The sequence below is a fragment of the Larus michahellis genome, chromosome 2 (genome assembly GCF_964199755.1).
Source record: "Larus michahellis chromosome 2, bLarMic1.1, whole genome shotgun sequence".
Lineage (NCBI taxonomy): Eukaryota > Metazoa > Chordata > Aves > Charadriiformes > Laridae > Larus > Larus michahellis.
Window position 1 is genome coordinate 21,850,251 of NC_133897.1, and position 18,290 is coordinate 21,868,540.

An 18,290-nucleotide genomic window follows, 5' to 3' on the forward strand; every position below is an offset into this window, starting at 1 on the left:
AGTTCAAATTTTCCTTTTTTTCTGTGAAACAGGATGAGCTGACGCATAGCACTGAGTGTTAAGTGTTATGGAACATTTCACACTAAAATGGAAACTAATAAGAAATGATAAATTTGTGAGGTCTTGCAATCATTACATGCATTAGATACACGAATTTACAGAAAAGTTTGAGTTAAAACAACTGTTAGAATAAATGACTCTGTAAGTAAGCATTTAAACAAATGAAATATTCTGAAGTACTTTCAAATGAAGGACCAGTGGGGACGCTAGTGAAGCCGCTGTTTCAGAGACCTGGATGGAAATCTCTTTATGAACTGTTGAATAACATACGAGCTGGACCTCTGAGAGGGGGTTACAGGAAACTTTTTTGGTCTGGATAAATTAACCTCGTGCTTTATAAAATTATAAGAATCGGTTTCTTAGTTAATTTTAATATTTCATCACACCTATAGATTAATATTTGTATAATTTTTAATGTGGCAATTTTAATTATTAAAAAATTAGAAAACTAGATGGAATTACAAAACAGCAACAGATTACTTAATTAACTTTTGCCTACTGGGATAAATAGAACATACCACAGAATATATCAAAGCAGACACCAATGAGACACTATACATCCATTAGTATGCAGAAGGTTTTCTCTTCAGATATCTGTTCTTATCAGACATAAGCATATGCCTATCAGTCTTATTAAATAAACCCAGCGACTCATCGTGTTATAATCCATAGCATATAACATCATGGCAAAAATCAAAACAAGTACACTATGATGCTCCCCAAAGACCAGTGAAATCTTCCACCAAATTACGACAGCTGGTGATCAGAGGATAAAAAAAATAATTGCTATTATTTAATGAAGGAGTATGAAATTTAAGTTAGTTTGCAAATACTAATAAACATCCTTCAGCTGTGCAAGGGGGCCTTAAAACAAAAGTAATCAAAATACTGGATTTTAAAATTGTTGTGTTTTTCTAATCACGTTACAAATATTCTGAGAGTTCCATTGAATTACATGTATTACATACACGGGTAAAAACATGAAAAACGGGAATGAATCAGCCAAAGTGCAGATCTGTAAACCCATAATAATATAAATCTTCTTTACTTATATGAAACATCCCTTGAATTTATTGCAGTACTGTGTAGATTTTTGAAAATTTCTTAGTATAATTTGCCAAGATGTGCTCTGAAATAAAAATTATTTCAAACAGGATTCCATCATGCTCCAAATGGAAGCTCTACGATTGCTTCATTTGGCCAATGAACCCTAGCTGATGACTTCCAAGATTCCTAGAAAAACTAATACGTGTCTAAATGATGTGCACCGATACCTTTTTATTTAATAAAAATGAGTGTCACCAGATATATATGTGCATACATTTGGTTATTGCTATCGGAATTAACAGCCTGCAATTTAATCCCATTCTATTAGAAACAGGGCTCAGCAGACCCAGACAAATTGAAATGAATACCTGCCACAGGCTTTTCACCAGGCTTCAAGACAATGTGTTAGTATCTTCAGATTAATACCAGTTAGGTTTTGAGCAGTTTCCATCTCACGCTAGATGATTTAAAATGGATGAAAATAAAAGTGTGTTACACAAAATAAAAGAATACAGAAAATACAGTATTGTATTATTTACTGAACAAAATAACAAGTAAAAATCATGTTTGTTTTTTTTTTTTTAAACAGTATTAAGTAATCAAATTTAGACCATACAAGCATCAACAAGAAATGTAAATAACTGTACTACTGAGGTGGTATCTACAACTTTTTTTAACTGCTTGAGATCCGAAACTGCGAATGTTGTATACCTCACTTTAAAATTATTCAAGTGCCTTATACAGTATGTAAAAAATTTGATAGTCAATGACTACGATGAAATGTACATACAATACCTGAATTTAAAATTTTAATAGCTTGGGCCCAGATCATCAAAGTGTTTAGGTTCCAACTCCTCATGGAAGATCTGGGTCTCAGTGTATATTAATCCCTCCCATGAAAGGGATAACTGTTTTTGATGGTGTGAATTTATAGTCTTGTCTTTCCCTATACAGGGAGGGAAAGGGTCGATATTAAAGAAAGAGTGGTTCCGATAGGCAGAAAGGATATGGCACTGCAACTACATGAACCACCTTCCCTACGCAACATAAAAATATTCTAATATTAAGGATTATTTTACAACTCAGTGGAAATATGCAGTAATGCAATCCATTTCCTTTGTCTGGATGACAAAAATGCAGTCTTAACAGTCACAAGAGCCCGCCTTGTGTTAGCTATAAAAAAAAATATATTTTTGTATATATTTATGCAACTACTATGTGCATTAAACAAAATCACTGTATGAATCAGCAGGGTTCAATAACGCTTGTATCTGAATCTCTGGAAGGGGTGCATTGAAGTCTGGTGCTTCTCAGTAAGGACTCACAATGAAATGGCAAAGGATAGAAACGCATTTGTTTAAAATCTTGTTTCTCATATCACGTTGCCTAAGAAATGGTCCACAAGATCTCTGGCAGCTAAAAGGATCTGTTGCCTTTACTTCAGCCTACTGCGCAGAAATGAAAGATAACCCTTGAATCAAACCTGATTGATTATTAATTGTTAGTGAACATTGAAACTGAAAATCAGCCCAAATTCACTGTGAACTCCCATGAAATAAAATAATTTCATCATTGTGAAAATTCTCTGTTGTCCTTATTTCTTACCAATTTGTGTATCATGAGTTGTTTAGAAGTAATCAGCAATGTGCAAGAAACATTGTACTACTCCTGGAAAGCATATACACCGTGACTCGCTCAGTTAGGTGGGTAGGTTAATTTAGAATTGAAAAGTGAGTGTATTTCATCCACTATTCCACCTGTAGAAGTACTGGAAAATTCCTTTTTTTCTTCTTTACCTGCATTGAGATATTTTTCTCAATCACCTGTGAACACTGATCAGTGCCCTTTGCACTGAAAGGGTACAGATTTGTCACTCAGTCTTTGAGATACCAGAGAAGAACACTTGAAGCAAAGGGTAATACCCTTGTGCACCAAAGCTTTATTATATTTTTGATTTCTGTGCATCCCCGTACCTAAAGCCAATAACATGGCACTTGTGCCATAGTTCTGATACCGTAGGTGTCCACTGACAAATGTTCTGTACGAACCATTTTGTCTCAGTCCACTAACAAAAACTACTGCGCAGTGGTAATCTGGTATCTTAGATAGATAGTTTTTCTTCTTGGACAAAGCTTATCCAAAATCTTCTTTCTATCAGGCTACAGCAGCTTAGGGCTCCTTTTCTTTAAAGAGAGGCAAAGTAAATGTCTTACACCTGTAGGCCAGTACTGGTGTTCTGTCCTAGAAACTTTAGCACTGCTCTGATACAATGAACCCTTCTTTTTCTCCAACTGGTTCCACTTCAGCATAGGCAGGATGTCCAGATCCTCTTCTGAATTTCATTGCTGGCCATCTGCTTGGACGCCGCTGTAACAGCAACAACAAGAAATTAAACTTTCAGAACATGAAGGGTACAACAATAAATAAATAATAAAAAACCTTAACAATGCCCTGTAATGTTGGTCTCTCTCATGTTAAACCCACTCTGTGTAGTTGTTACAGGAATGGAGAAGCACGATTCAGCAGCAAAAGTCAGGGGAATTAATCCCTCTTTCTAGATTTGTGAGTGATGGCTGTTATCAAAGAACTAAATAATTGCCACTAGTCCTAGCAATGAAGAAGATGAAATAACTCCTGTCTAAAACTGTTGATCAGTGGATTTTGTCATATAAAGACCTGGTGATCCACCACCCCCTAAAGGATCTGTCCACTGCTCTTTCTTCCTACTTCTGCACAGGAATTTGCCAACATATTTTACTCCATGGGAGAATGTGTAGCAGAGTTGACAGAAACTGTACTTCTAAAAATTTTTTTGAACAAAATTCTGGCATGCTTATGCAGGACTGCCAAAATAATGACTTTCTGTTTCAAGTGACATAATTTCTACTTGAGTAGTTTACTTTGATGGTTCAAATAGAAGCAACCTTTTCATTTAAACTCTTACAGCCTTTGGGTAGAAGGGTCCTGAGAGGTCCTACCCCATTTTCACGAGGATCTTTGGTGCCTGCTTTAAAAAGAGCTAATAAATGGAGAAGAGAAATAGACCTTCTCTAGGAAAGACAAAACAATGTCTGTATGATTTTGAAGCATCTGGGAAGGACAGGTGCTTTAAAAATCCTGCATTTTCAAACTAATTAATGTGTGGGAAGGCTCACGCTTTGGGTGACCAAGCTGAGATTCTGTCAAAGGGAATAGTTTTCAGGAAAGTAAGGAAACTCTTTCTTAAAGTCAGTTAGCAGAAAAAGCTCTCCTAAAATGATGATTCCCTATTGAAAATTTTATCTCCCAAATATTCTGATACATATTTCTTTTTCGTTACTGACAACAGTTACAATCTGCTTGGAAGGAGGGCTGGAAGATATAGTAACCTATATAGAAACACTGCAGGAAAAAGAGAGGAGAAACAGTGCAGATAAGTCACAGCCTATATTTTCACTGACAGTTCAAAATCTGAACAATTTTGCTTTATGATCTTTCTTCTGAAAATAAACATTGCATTTGATTTTCTGTCCCCATAATACCCCACTTTGATCGCCTTCCGATCACTAAGGGTATTTCATGCTGCAATGTTGGGGACCACAGAACAGCCACAGCCGTGACATTATGCTGGGACTCATGGTGCTGTTGGGCAGCAGCCACTAAGGAAATCTTGGGGGACCACTGAATCTTGTTACCAACAAACCCCACAGCTGTCTGCAGGCACAGCACAAAGCCTTCCTCAGTGATCACTGTTAGGAAGATACAATATAAAAGCAACTGATTTCTTTTTCTCCAGTTGTAGGATCAGGTTACTTTTGAGGCATCCAGAGTTTAATTCTATTTGGCAGGTAATTTAAAATCCCAGGCCTTTCAACGCAACACCTTCCTACCAAATAGGCAGAACCAGAAGGCAAACACCGTCCTCTTTAATGGATGTCTTTTCCTAATACGAAAACTTAGTCTATTCAAACTTTTGAGACTTTTTTCTACCTAAGCTTGATTCAGCATGGTTTCAAAATTAAGAAGGACAGTTTGGTTACTGGTAAAGAAAAAGGATCATATTATGTTCTCAGACTCACTAAAGCAAATCAAGAATAATTCAAGTAAATGTAAAAGACTTGTTCCAGATTTACACTGGTATAAATGAGCAAAGAATTTGACCGAGAAGTCTCTAATAAAAAGAGAAAATAAAAAAAATAATTGGAAAACTAGTAGGAAAAAATAATTAGAAACAGTCTCAAATGGCAGCATATAAGGATGAGCCGAGTTTTAATCTATTAAATTGCTCCCTAATTTCGTTTTAATACGTACCCATAATTAGATACTACTTCCTTGCTACCTTGCTGTTACAAAATATATCTACCATTTTGGGCTACTCTTTTTAATTGACCTTTCCAGATGATGAAATATGGAACAGATGTGTATCAGTTCTAATGATACAATGCCACACAGCATAAACATCAGCTGTTGTTCCAGAAATAAACCAACAGATTCAAAGGTCATCGCCAAATGTTACAATTGCAGCTTTCTGTGGTTTCTCTTCATGCCTGAGGTGAGATTTTCCATTCCTACCAACAGTCTGTTTAATTTCAACTTCTTTGTGTGCATGTGGGTGACGCGAGTGGTTGCCAGTCCTTAAAAGCGAGCACTGACAAGCTATCAATTCATTGACCCCCAAAAAGCTGTAGAGACATTACAGTTTTAATTGATAAAAGCAAAAGTAACTTCATGGATATCAGGAGACACAAAGCTCGTTGAGTTACTGAAGCAGCTCAGGGAATGCCTAATACATTCTTCCCTTTTACTCTCTGTGAAGCAGAGTAATAAGAAGATTACAAAAAACCTACTCCCCCCGCAAAAAAAAACCAAACCCAAAACAACCTCTTCCAAATCCCAAACAACAACAAAACAGGGGAAAGCAAGCTGAGTATTTTAACTAATTCCTTAGTTTTGTCACCCAATTTAACAGGAAAAAATATCCTTCTTTCTCTGGAATTGGAACTCTTAGAGGAAATCCTCTGATCTGCGGCTGGAGAGTTTTAACTCCTGCTTCCTTTCAGTGTATTACAAAACAGGAAAGCAGGACTAGGATTTTTCTCATAGGACTGAAGCTTCCTTGGGTTCGTTATTTTAAGCAAATAAGGATGAGGGAAAAGTTCTTGTGACTTCACATGACCAGGATGCAGAAGCTGCATGTCAGGATGCAGAAGAGTAACTTATGATACACATAAAAAAAAAGTTAGTTCCCATTGAAAACCAGTAAGACAAAATGTAAGAAACTAGCAGTTGGATAATCCATGGAAAGTGAGATCTACCTTTCATGTTTCTGACATTACGCTTGTCTACACCACTGCTGGTGGCTGTGCAATATATTTGACTTCCTACAGCAATACTGAGGTTAGAATAAGTGTCCTTACGTAAATCTTGCAGTAGAGGCAGAATGGATACGATTTGTCTTGCTTGTGAGAAAAAAAAAAGAGGGGATTCAACCCATTTTTACTAAAGACTGGAGTATCTCCTCACTGTTGTTGGACAGACTGGTCTCCAACTGTATTCTCATTGTTGACCGGTTTCTTCTTTTGACATCTTTCTACATGAGGGAATTTTGACCCCGTAGGGCCTCTTTTATCCACCAAAATGGTATGATGTCATTAAAACATGATAAAACCAAAAAGGTTTGATATGTATCTGAGTGCACTTAATTGAATATTGTCTAAATAAAACTCAGTTGGTGTGACCTGGGAGTCCTGGTGGACAACAGGATGACCATGAGCCAGCAATGTGCCCTTGTGGCCAAAAAGGCCAATGGCATCCCGGGGTGCATCAAGAAGAGTGTGGCCAGCAGGTCAAGGGAGGTCATCCTCCCCCTCTACTCTGCCTTGGTGAGGCCACACCTGGAGTACTGTGTCCAGTTCTGGGCTCCCCGGTTCAAGAGGGACAGGGAACTGCCGGAGAGGGTGCAGCAAAGGGCTACCAAGATGATTAGGGGACTGGAACACCTCCCTTATGAAGAAAGGCTGAGGGATTTGGGTCTCTTCAGTCTGCAAAAAAGACAACTGAGGGGGGATCTTATCAAAACTTATGAATACTTAAAGGATGGATGTCAGGAAGATGGGGCCAGGCTCTTTTCAGTGGTGCCTGGGGACAGGACAAGAGGTAATGGGCACAAACTTGAGCATAGGAAGTTACACCTAAACATGAGGAGGAACGTCTTTACTTTGAGGGTGGCAGAGCACTGGAACAGGCTGCCCAGAAAGGTGGTGGAGTCTCTGTCTCTGGAGACATTCAAAACCTGCCTGGACGCGTTCCTGTGCAACCTGCTCTGGGTGACCCTGCTCTGGCAGGGGGGTTGGACTAGATGATCTCCAGAGGTCCCTTCCAACCCTATGGTTCTATGATTCTGTGATCTGAACATGGTTTCCAGTGCTACAGTCTATGATGTTTCTGAGGTTGCTAGCTTTAGTCCATCTTATTTCCTGTTGAACATAACTTCTTTAAACAAAAGAGAAAAATGTGGCTCAAGTTAAAAACTACAGGAGTTTCTGATAGGTCAGTGCTTTCTGTATGTGCTTGACTGTATTGGAATTTTACAAAGAAATTTCTAGCAAACTTGATCATATTTAAAGGGAGGAAAGGGAAAAGGACCCATCAGTTTTTATGTTAACTCTCTTAACTGTCCAGAGATCAATGAAAATGAAGCCATTTTTTTTTTTGCTGTCAGCAAGGCTCCTGCCTGTTATGAGCCACCAGATCACCAATGATGCACCAATAAAATAAGAACAGAATAGTCTGCTACAATTTAGTAAGGAGGTAAAATTCAGTAAGAATTATGTATTTCTATACTGACTTACAGACTAGAAACCAATCAGTGTCTCAAATTAATGTTATCTTGAAAACAAAGGAACTGATCAATTCAGACTTCAAGTGGAGAAGCTGGTATAAAATCAATTCAAGATTTTTTAAATGGATTTTAAAAATATTTGAAATGAGTAAACTGAGGACACATAAACAAGAAATGAAATCTACTTTGTACGTGCCATAGGAAAATAAATTGTAAGGGATAAGCAATATACAAGATCAGTTACAGGAGGACAGACAGTTGTATAAAGTTGTATTGAAATACTAGTATTTGAAGATTGATGGCCTGCTCCTGAGAGATTCTGGTGCCGGCATTATACACTATCTCTAAAATTTATGCCAGTTAACACTTTCCACATGAGGCGGTAATTCAGTAAAAGCAATTTTCCCATCAATGCTTATAAATATCTAAAGAGCGGGTGTCAAGAGGATGAGGCCAGACTCTTTTCAGTCATGCCCAGCAACAGGACAAGGGGCAACAGGCACAAACTGGAACTCAGGAAATTCCATCTGAACATAAGGAAAAGCTTCTTTACTTTGAGGCTGCCCAGGGAGGTTGCGGAGTTTCCTTCTCTGGAGATATTCAAAACCCCCTAAATGCATTCTAGGTGAACCTGCTTTGGCAGGGGGTCTGGGCCCTTCCAACCCTTACCATTCTGTGATTGTAATAATGTATATTTTCTTAGCTGCAGTAATTCTAAGCTTTTACATTTCCTTTCATACATTTGCATTACGACAAGCTTCTACTAGTAATGGACAGAAGGAACTTGGTAATGTGTATTACATATCTGATATTCTTACATCCTATCCTTACTATCCCCATCCCATCCTCATCCTATCCTGCATTCAGTACAGAAACATGGAATGAGCATGATTCTGGACAAATCTGCAATATCAGAAAAGCAGCAAAGGGAAAACATAATGAAAAATCTGCCCCTCCGTCATCTCCCCAACCCTGCCACACGCACATTTTGTTCTTGTGCATGGATCAACTCTTCATTCCTATTCAGCAGTAAACTTGAACAGCAGACTTCACCAAGTCACACACAGATTCTCTTTCCAAACTGAGTTTATATGAGTATAAATACTTGAATTAGCTTGAGAAGGTCAACCTTTCAAAATCTTGAAAGACTCTCTAGAGGTCCCCAGCAAATTTGATTTCCCACTTGTCAAGGTTTCAGCTGGGATAGAGTTGACTGTCTTACTAGCAGGTGATATAGTGCTATGTTTTGGATTTGGGAATAGTGTTGATAGCGCCCTGTTGCTGGCAGTGCACAAAAAGTCAGGAAGAGACACAGCCGGGATAGCTGACCCCAACTGACCAAAGGGATATTCCATACCATATGACATCATGCTCAGTATATAAAGTTGGGGGAAGAAGAAGAAAGTGGGAGACGTTGGTAATTATGGCATTTTGTCTTCTCAAGTAACCATTACGTGTGATGGAGCCCTGCTTCCCTGGAGGTGGCTGAACACCTGCCTGCTGATGGGAAGTAGCAAATGAATTCCTTGTTTTGCTTTGCTTGCATGGATTTGCCTTACTTATTAAACTGTCTTTATCTCAACCCACAAGTTTTCTCACTTTTACTCTTCTGATTCTCTTCTCCATCCCAACTGGGGGACGGGGGGGAAATGAGTGAGCGGCTGCGTGGTGGCTGGTTGCTGGCTAGGGTTAAACCATGACACCACTAAACTACACAAAAGCTGAAGTTATTGAATACTTTTTTAGGCTGAATGCTCTGGTGCCACTTTGTCTTCTCTGTCTATTCATTATTTTCCTGCATTTCAAATCTTTCAAACATTCAGAGGACTGTTTCACTGTTTCTACTGAAGGCTGCATCTTACATTTCCTTTGATGCCAATTTCTTTGTCTAATTAAATGGCCTAAAGACATTTCAATCTATTTAAAAACCGCATTCTTTAACCATACTTTACCAACAAGGCCGATTTAACTCTCTTAACCGGAAATATGTAAATACAGAGCTATCCAAATTCCAGATAGTTGTCAAAACCCCAGAAACAATTGTAATGACTTACTCAAATGGATTAAGAAAAGGGGAAAAGAGTATAGTAAGGTCTGTTACTAAATGACCATATGTTAACCTGATACCCTCAAGTCCCATTAGTCTAAGTACACTTTTCCACTGTTAATCTACCTGGGTATCCAAGCCCTCTGCTTTCTCATGACATGGAAAGCTCTTTCTGTTATCAATTACCGTGCCCATAACATGTGTTTGTGTGCTCAAAGTTACCTGAAATATTATTTAGGTGGTTATAATTTGTGCATCAGTCTTTAATCTCTCCTAGAAACACCCAATTTATTTGGCAAATCACATTCAGAAATGGACGAGGCTTCAAATATCTGAAACTATACTTCTGATACGCATTTCCAGGAATAACAAAAGATCAATTGCCTGACACCATCCTAATTTAATATTTTGAAGAAGCTGTTCTGAAATAAAGATTGCTAGAGACTTAAAATGCAGTTGGATCATTTACCGGCTTCATTTATTTTTCTTTTTGATAGAAGAGCTTGTTCAAACTCTCTCTTTGTGATTTAAACCACTTCTTGTTATAACAGTGTTTCTGCAGTCTTAGGTTGATCTAAGTAGCTGGCTGCTGATGGACGAGAAACAGAATGCCTCCTTCCTCCCCACCTTTGACTTTTATTGTCACTGGTGATTATTTATTTTAGTGCTTCTCCCTTGTGGCCGATTTAGGTTTCCCTTGCTGAGCTGCTGGTTCCTGCTGAGCTGGGTAAGCTTTGGAAAAAATAACTTTACTATCAGTACAAAGCAATGACAGCGAGATCAATGACAATACCCCAAATGCCAGGACACTGCAGGAATTTGAAAGAAGAGAAGAATAATACTTATTCTCTTCTTTTTAATCATCATCTTCATGAAACACAATTCAGCTGAAACTTCTGGACAAAAACCAAATTGATGAGCATGTCAAGCCTTCTTCAAACTAAAAGCAAAATTGCCTGTAAAATGTATACATAATAAAACCAATGGGCCATATCCCAAAAGAAATCAGCAGAGGTGTGTGAGCTTCATCCCCTGTCTAAGCCAGCTGAGGATCTGACTCTTTTTAAAAAAATTCCTTCTTTCTTTTTCACTCTGTCTCCTATTTACTTCTCATTTGTTTGAAGACATACACTGCATCTGTGACATTAATGCAGAAACCTGGAAATGGTGCGCTGAGAACAGGGCTGGCTGTTAAAAGATGGCTCTTATTTGTGTTGCGTTGCTATGGGCAAAGGCGTATAACAGTGAGCCAGAAATGCCCATTAATTCCTTGAGCTCTGAAACACCAAGAACTATCTCTGGCTTTTTTGACTATTTTCTCCTTCGATTTCCTTCCTCTAAGCAGACAGGGGAGGAGAAGAGGGTCAAAATCTGAAGAAAATCTACTGCTAGATCTGAATGTTTCCAGATACTGCAACAGCGATTGTTTACAGATACTGCAACACAATCCACTATACAGCTCAATTGTTAGAAAAAATACCGAACAATTACTGCTTTCTCAGACCACCCCAGCTAGGGCTCAGGATTCGGGAACCATCCTCAGTCCATGCTAATAGTCTGCATGCCGTCACATTACGGTGAGGCTGACAGAGTTAAATGACAGGAATGCAAACCCTTCCGTGCTGGTTGGTCTCTATGCTAAAAAACAGTCTCAGGCTTATTTAATTTACTAGTAAAGACATAATTCAAGTTAAATCAGGAAGAGTCGAGGTGCATCCCCCAGGCTCTGATCATGCACTATTATTTTATTTGCTGAAGACCTGCAGCTGCTCATTCCTTCCTCCCTCTCTTTCTCCCCAAGGTCACCTCCTGGCTCCATCGCACCGGTTCAACTCTCTGTGTGGCCATTTGAAAAAGCAGATTTGTGAAATTGTCCAGCTTAAACATCCAAAATGAAATAAAACAAACAACTAAAAAAGACATAGCTATGTGCATGTGTGTGTGCGAGTGTACATGCATGTTTCTAAGCAGCTGAATCAGGCCAACAAAGCTCTGGAAAACCTCCAGGAAGGGTGGGAACATGAAGGCAAAGGCTATGACCTTTAAAATGGGATGTTAACTCAAAAGAATGATAACTTGTAATCACAAACACCCACACTTCTCTTCAGTGTCTGACATATTAACTACTATTAAGACATACACAGTCGCTATGAAGAAATACACAGGCTCTGAATTCACTCCTATCCCTGCAGCTGCAGAGGCTACATGTGTTAATAAGGTGGATTTGGTTTTGTACCTGTAAGCTGAATACAGGAGAAAGGTTCTTTGCCTGAGGTTAAGATGGTCCCAACTTGCAATGTTAGTTTAGACTCCTTAAAATCTCCTACCCGCTGAGAACTGCCATGCAAAAATTTTATACTGCTGTTGTCGAGCCTTACGTAAGTACGTTCGGCAACAGTATCTCTGTGTCCAGCTGGGAAAAGACATCACGAGGTCTGACTCCCTGCCTTCACGTTGGCCAGCGATTCCTCTGCTGTCTTCTCAGCTGTGGCCAGATCATGTTGCCTTTGTTCCCCAAAGGGGAACATGTCACTGGGATGACAGCTGAGGTAAGTTTCAAAGATTAAAAGGACTTTGGACCAATCTATAAGTAGGAAAGACAAGAAAACAGAAGAAAGCACGCACATGAAAACTTACTGTGTCACGTGCAACCCTTCTGTCCACAGGTAACTGGGTGCAAACAAGCAAAGACATCTGAGTAAAAGACAGTCTGCCTTAGGCTCTGCTTTTTGCTTTGCTAAACGTTCCCTGGACATTAATTGCTTTCAGTGCCAAAGTTCACCCACAAATGCAAGCCAATGAAGGATAAAAATATAAGAAAAATAGAACATGAAGAAACTCCTGTTTCCTTTCAGCTCCAGATACCTGTATCACTTTTGCTATGATCTATATCACAGGCATTGCAATCTACTACAGTTGGGATACCATGCTTGGCTTCTTGGCCACCAAACCTCAAATCCTGAATGCAAATATACTACATAAGTTAGTGAATAAATTAATTACTTTTAAATTGTGGTATAGCTAGTGTGTAGCTATATGTGTTATAGCTAGATTTCCGACATAAGCTCCTGCTTTGTTGAAAAAGACATGAAGAGCACTATTTGACGTGTATGCTCCTTTTAAAAAATCAGTGCAAATAATTTCAAAGTATACTCAAGAGATCCCTCAAGGTAAGAGTAGTATGTAACTTGATTCAAAAGGGGAAATCATTTGCAACAAAATGAAATTCAAGGGAGAGAAAATACCACAGGGCTAACCATCAATAAATAGAAGACCAAAGCATACACCACCTCTTCTGTCACTCTGCAAGATAATCTTCAATCAACATTTACTCTCAGCTTTTAGAAATAGTCCGCATTCATTGTAACTTTGACTGGAACACCCTTAACTTTAAAAGCTGATAATTCATCCTGTCTTTAGGTCACCAGAGAAGTGTCCAACTTAAACAATGAAACACATGTTGAATAGTGTGGGGGCTGGAAGAAACAGGAAAACATTGCATTTTGATTTGAATCTTCTACACACTTAAGAAAAACGGCAACTTTTTTTGAAAAAGTATTGAACTCTTTGGATGGTTTCTTTTAAAATGATACAGTGTCATGGGCAAATAGAATAGCATTGGCATTCAAGAATTCTCAAGCTGTTCGTTCAAAATAGCTATTTTTGTTTCAGGTGGGGCTGCACATATGCATTGTGCTCAACAGCTAGGAACAAAACCACTAGAGGAAACATTTTCCTCAGGCTTTAGTGGTAAAAAAAAATATCACAGAATAATGTTACTCTGTTCTAAAACAATAGTTGCTTTTGGAATAAATGGCATTTTTCTTGGCTTTTATGTATTGCTTATTTAAACTAACTAATGCACTCAAGATATCATTTAATGGTGCTCAGATGGATTGCATTTATCAGTGCAAAGTTAAACAGTGCAGTCAAAATGTGGGTGTATTTATCCTTATTTGGGGGAGGTCACTGAGAAAAGGGACTGCATGACAAACATGAGGGGCATCGCGAGTAGGATTCGAGATGAGCTATGTGAAAACCTGAGTGAGGTGGTAAGTGAATATGGGGTGATATCTGCACAAGGGAGTCTTACAGTCTCAGATACGGGATCAGTTTATTATACTTTTCTTTATTAATCAAGGGACTCATACAAAAAATATTGTTTTCTGAAATATTTATGTGCTTGTTCTCGTTTCATGACCAAGACCAAGGCAATACTCTTGAGCTCTTTCCCCACAAGGGTAACATCAGATCCACATTTCATTCATTTCCCTTAAATAATGCAGCTTGTCTGCTGTGGTATATGGGGTACCTTGTTATCTGTAACAGCTTACTCAGAAATATTTTTCAATTGCACCAATACAATAAAGAATGCTTTTTTGTAACAGTGACTTATTTATACCAGTCAGGCCTCATTATTTTTTTGCACTTCATTTTCAAAATGCAAGTCGGAGAAGATACATTCTCCTCTGTATTGGAAACATGTACATCCTACAGATCAGATGAATAGAAGAATAATATATTCTACTCTTTATTTCTTGAACTGGTTAAACTATTTTTTGTTTCCTTTGCAAATTAAATGATTAAACTTCTTATAAACAATTTCATTTGTGGAATGAAATTCTGTTCTTCTATGTTTATGATACCAACAATGGCTTTAAAGTTTTGGTATTTATGGAAACGTTCTGAAATACAGAGGAATCCCTTTCTCCACCCCTTGTGGTTTTACCACTGCATCAGTGGTTTTACCACTTACAGGGAAAGGCCACCCCTTCATGTCTAGAACATTTTATAATTCCTAAATAGCTGATTCTTCAGAAGTATCACAATTTTCCTAGTACCCGAAAGAGGATGTAGTTTATACCACATTTTGCATAAATTTGATTTTGACTGATTTATTTCCTCCTGTCCTTATTTGGTAATTTCTCCTTTACTTTAAATAGAAAGACTGTTTTTCTATTTTTCCTAAAAGCTTCATTGCTTGCTAAAAGACATTTTAGCTTTGACTGTACAGATTAATTAATGCCACCTAAAGATTAAATTCAGTGGAATGGGTTTAACAAAACTGATTAAGGCACCACTGTTTGCATGATGAGTATGATATCAATGAATGAAATAAATTAACATGCCGTAGATACACTGAGAAAATAAATAAATAAACGTGTGTTTTAATTTGGTATTCTTCTCTCCTTCTTAAAAAAGATGTTGCCATTTACTTAGCCTTTTCATTCGCATCATAACAGGTAAGAAACTTGTTTTTATTAGAGTGAAATAATAGTAATTCAATCTGTGTGTGAAAAAAGAAAGGGCCAAATCATTCTGTTTTGTACAAGGACTTCAGTGGAGTTTTGTTTGTCTACATCAATACAGCAATGGCCTGAAATGTCGTGTAGACATGAAAGGCAACTATTGATTTTATTACGTGGATGCTGTTCCCTGATGGTTAGCACAGTTACATCGCTTGAGCCTGGAATACTGATAAACAATTCATTTTGATTTCTGTCACTACTATTGCATCTAAGCAGTACATTTATTATAATATGATTTTAAAGATGAATCATTCTGTTCATGTCTCACTTCAATTCACAGTGCTGTCACTAAGAATGAATATCTATATCTTCCTGGTCCAGGCTTCTACCTAAGCAATTCTTAGGTACGTCCCTAGTGATGCTTCCAGTGGTTCTGCATCTTCACTATTGCCCATTAGAAAGCGTCCAGGCTCTTAAAAGAAAGGGAGTACTGCGGGGGGTGGGGGGTATGAACAATCAGAATTTTTGTTCATGTTTGGCAACTCTATACTTATCATAAGGTAGAGGAACATCGCTGAGTTGAAAAAAGCACAAGTAAGGGTAGATTTTTTTTTGGTAGTAGAATCAAACACCTATGAAAAATGTTCCTTTCCCATATTGTCATGTACAGTGGAGTTGAGCTGACTAAATGTCAGCATCTGCAATGTAGATGTCTGCACCTGAGGTAGCTATCTATATTTGAGGGAGAAAAATGGTAATTTATCTAATCCTAGAGGAGATGTCTCAAATAGGTCAGATGAATCATGGTCTAAAAGAGTTTGTTTCTCTCTACACTAATAAAAAGAGCTAAAGGAGATGATATTAGATTTAGATGTTAAAATTAGGTGAAAAGAATCTTTCCCACACTCTGTGGCACTGTTAAAAGATTTCTACAAATGAATATATGGAACAGGTAGCACATGTTTCCAGCTAAAAACTTACTTCAAGTCAGCTCTTCTGGAGAATTAATGAATGCAAACATTTTATCTTTCCACAGGAAAGTAATTGAAAAAGAAAAGTCTCAAAATAAAATGCCAGTGCCAGCTAATAGAAAAATGCTAGGGTGAGGACAATGAAGGATAAGAAAGAGAGGTGGAGTGGTATCTGAGATATATGTTTTAGATATATGTCCTGTGTAAAACCAAAAAAAGCTAATAGCAATAGTAGTTAAAGGAGCAGCTGAGTGACAAACATGTTAAGAACAAGAGCATCACCTGCTAGGTGAGGTAGGTCCATTTCTTCAAAGCGTACACTACAAACACAAGAACACTTTCCAGATTTATTTAAGAAAGTTCTATTCTGGAGACCCCAATTACACTAGCCGAGTGACAAGACTAGTGACACAACATGTTGCTTTTGTCTTACCTCTATAAAGAAGAGACTAGCTGCTGACGTTGGATGATGATACATATAGACGGTCACGAGGATGGCTGCAGCCACAATGAGGACCAGGACTAGAATGCCAACAATTAATCCGGCATGAAGCGTTCCACCTTTCTTCTCCGCCGCACTGTCGTCTGTGGAAGCTGCACAAATGGTACATTTATTAACACAGTAACTTGTGTCTGATCCATTCCATTTCACAGCTGGCATTGAGCATTTGCTCTTCCTGTGTTACATGTTCCTCATTTTCCACAGCTCGAGTTAGAAAAAGATGTTAGATGTCTCTTTCCCACAACCGAATACTCTCATAATCTTAATGAACAGACATTTCCAAATGTTTTACTAATTCTAACTCAATAAACAAAATTAATATCCTTTCTTTTGAATGCAATCTGGACATTCTGAAGTTCCTAATTACCTTCATAATGAATTTTGCTTTGATTTTCTCATAAAACTATCGCAGTTGCCCTACAGACAAAAAGTACTAATTGAATACATTTTCAGTGTTTTTTTTTTTTCTTAAAGCTTCAAGTCGAGACATGCCACAAACGCTTGTGAGGTCTAGCTAATAAACACATTCTGAAAGCTTGATTCATTAGCTTGGAGAGGGGTTTTGAATCACCCTGTGCAACAAAATCAGACAGCCAAAAGTGTAACAGATGGATGTTAAATGACCCAGCAATATTCTAATCTTGGTCTGAACGGAACACTCATCATACCAAAGTGTTACAGAAGACCATCCATTTACTAAACTTTATACTGAGAGGCTTCTCGTGCTATGGTCCCATCAGGAGAAAAAAGGACTCTCTCTGTCACACAAGCAACTTGTCAGCAGCACTTCCCAATGAGTGACAGAAAGTCTTTTAACAACACTGTAACCCTTGTGGAAAAAATCTCTCAATAAATTAACCAACATCTGTAGAACTGCCGTGCTCAGGTGTGATTTCTGCTTTGGACAACCTGGAGTATCACAGCAAGTACAAACACGGTGATACGCAATGATTCTTCAGCACCCTTGGGCACAGAGGAAGAAGTACTGTTCTACCCACCACTGCAGGCAAAGGAGCGATTAAGAAGCCCTAGGTATAAGAGCGCTGGCCATTTCACTTCACAAACTTACATCATTCTTGTAGTATTCCCACTGCTTTCTGCCTTTCTGGTAATCCTTCAAATCACTTCCATTCCTTACTCCATACAAAACTTATCTCCGATCCTGCTTATGAGAAAATTTCTTTCAATTCCATTTTAAAATTTCCTCTTAAGATGCTTGTTTGCCAAGTTGACTGTAACGAAAATTGTTGATTTTTACAGTCATCCGTTTTTTTGTGCCACCTCCCTGAACTATTTGTTTGGTTGTCTTAGAGTGTCATGGTCTGTGAGGTCAGGCACTGTCTGTCTATTTGTTCTCGGAAAACAGCTATTGATTTATAGGTACCACTTACAAAGAAGTTACTGTTATTGTTATTAATAGTAACAACAACAACAACAATAACTGTACATGGTCTTTTATTATTCATCAGATTATGAGTAGAGCACTCCACGCTAATATTAAAAAAAGGGAACCGGAAATGAAGAGTCTATTGATTTAGGTCCTTATACAGTGTTAAATACCTTGCATAAGGGGCAATAAAAGAAAATAGGAACA

At 38.0% G+C, this 18,290-nt stretch overlaps 1 protein-coding gene across 1 annotated transcript in view; it reads right to left on the reverse strand.

Moving 5' to 3' along the window:
- Positions 1–1,318: 1,318 nt before the first annotated feature.
- Positions 1,319–18,290, reverse strand: part of PLXDC2 (plexin domain containing 2) — a 281,133-nt gene continuing 264,161 nt past the window's right edge. Inside the window, exons 13-14 of the mRNA XM_074574503.1 lie at positions 16,628–16,788; positions 1,319–3,474 (exon numbers count right to left, since the gene is read on the reverse strand). Coding sequence (XP_074430604.1) covers positions 3,358–3,474; positions 16,628–16,788 — 278 coding nt within the window. The 3' untranslated portion in view covers positions 1,319–3,357. The remainder of the gene's footprint in view (positions 3,475–16,627; positions 16,789–18,290) is intronic.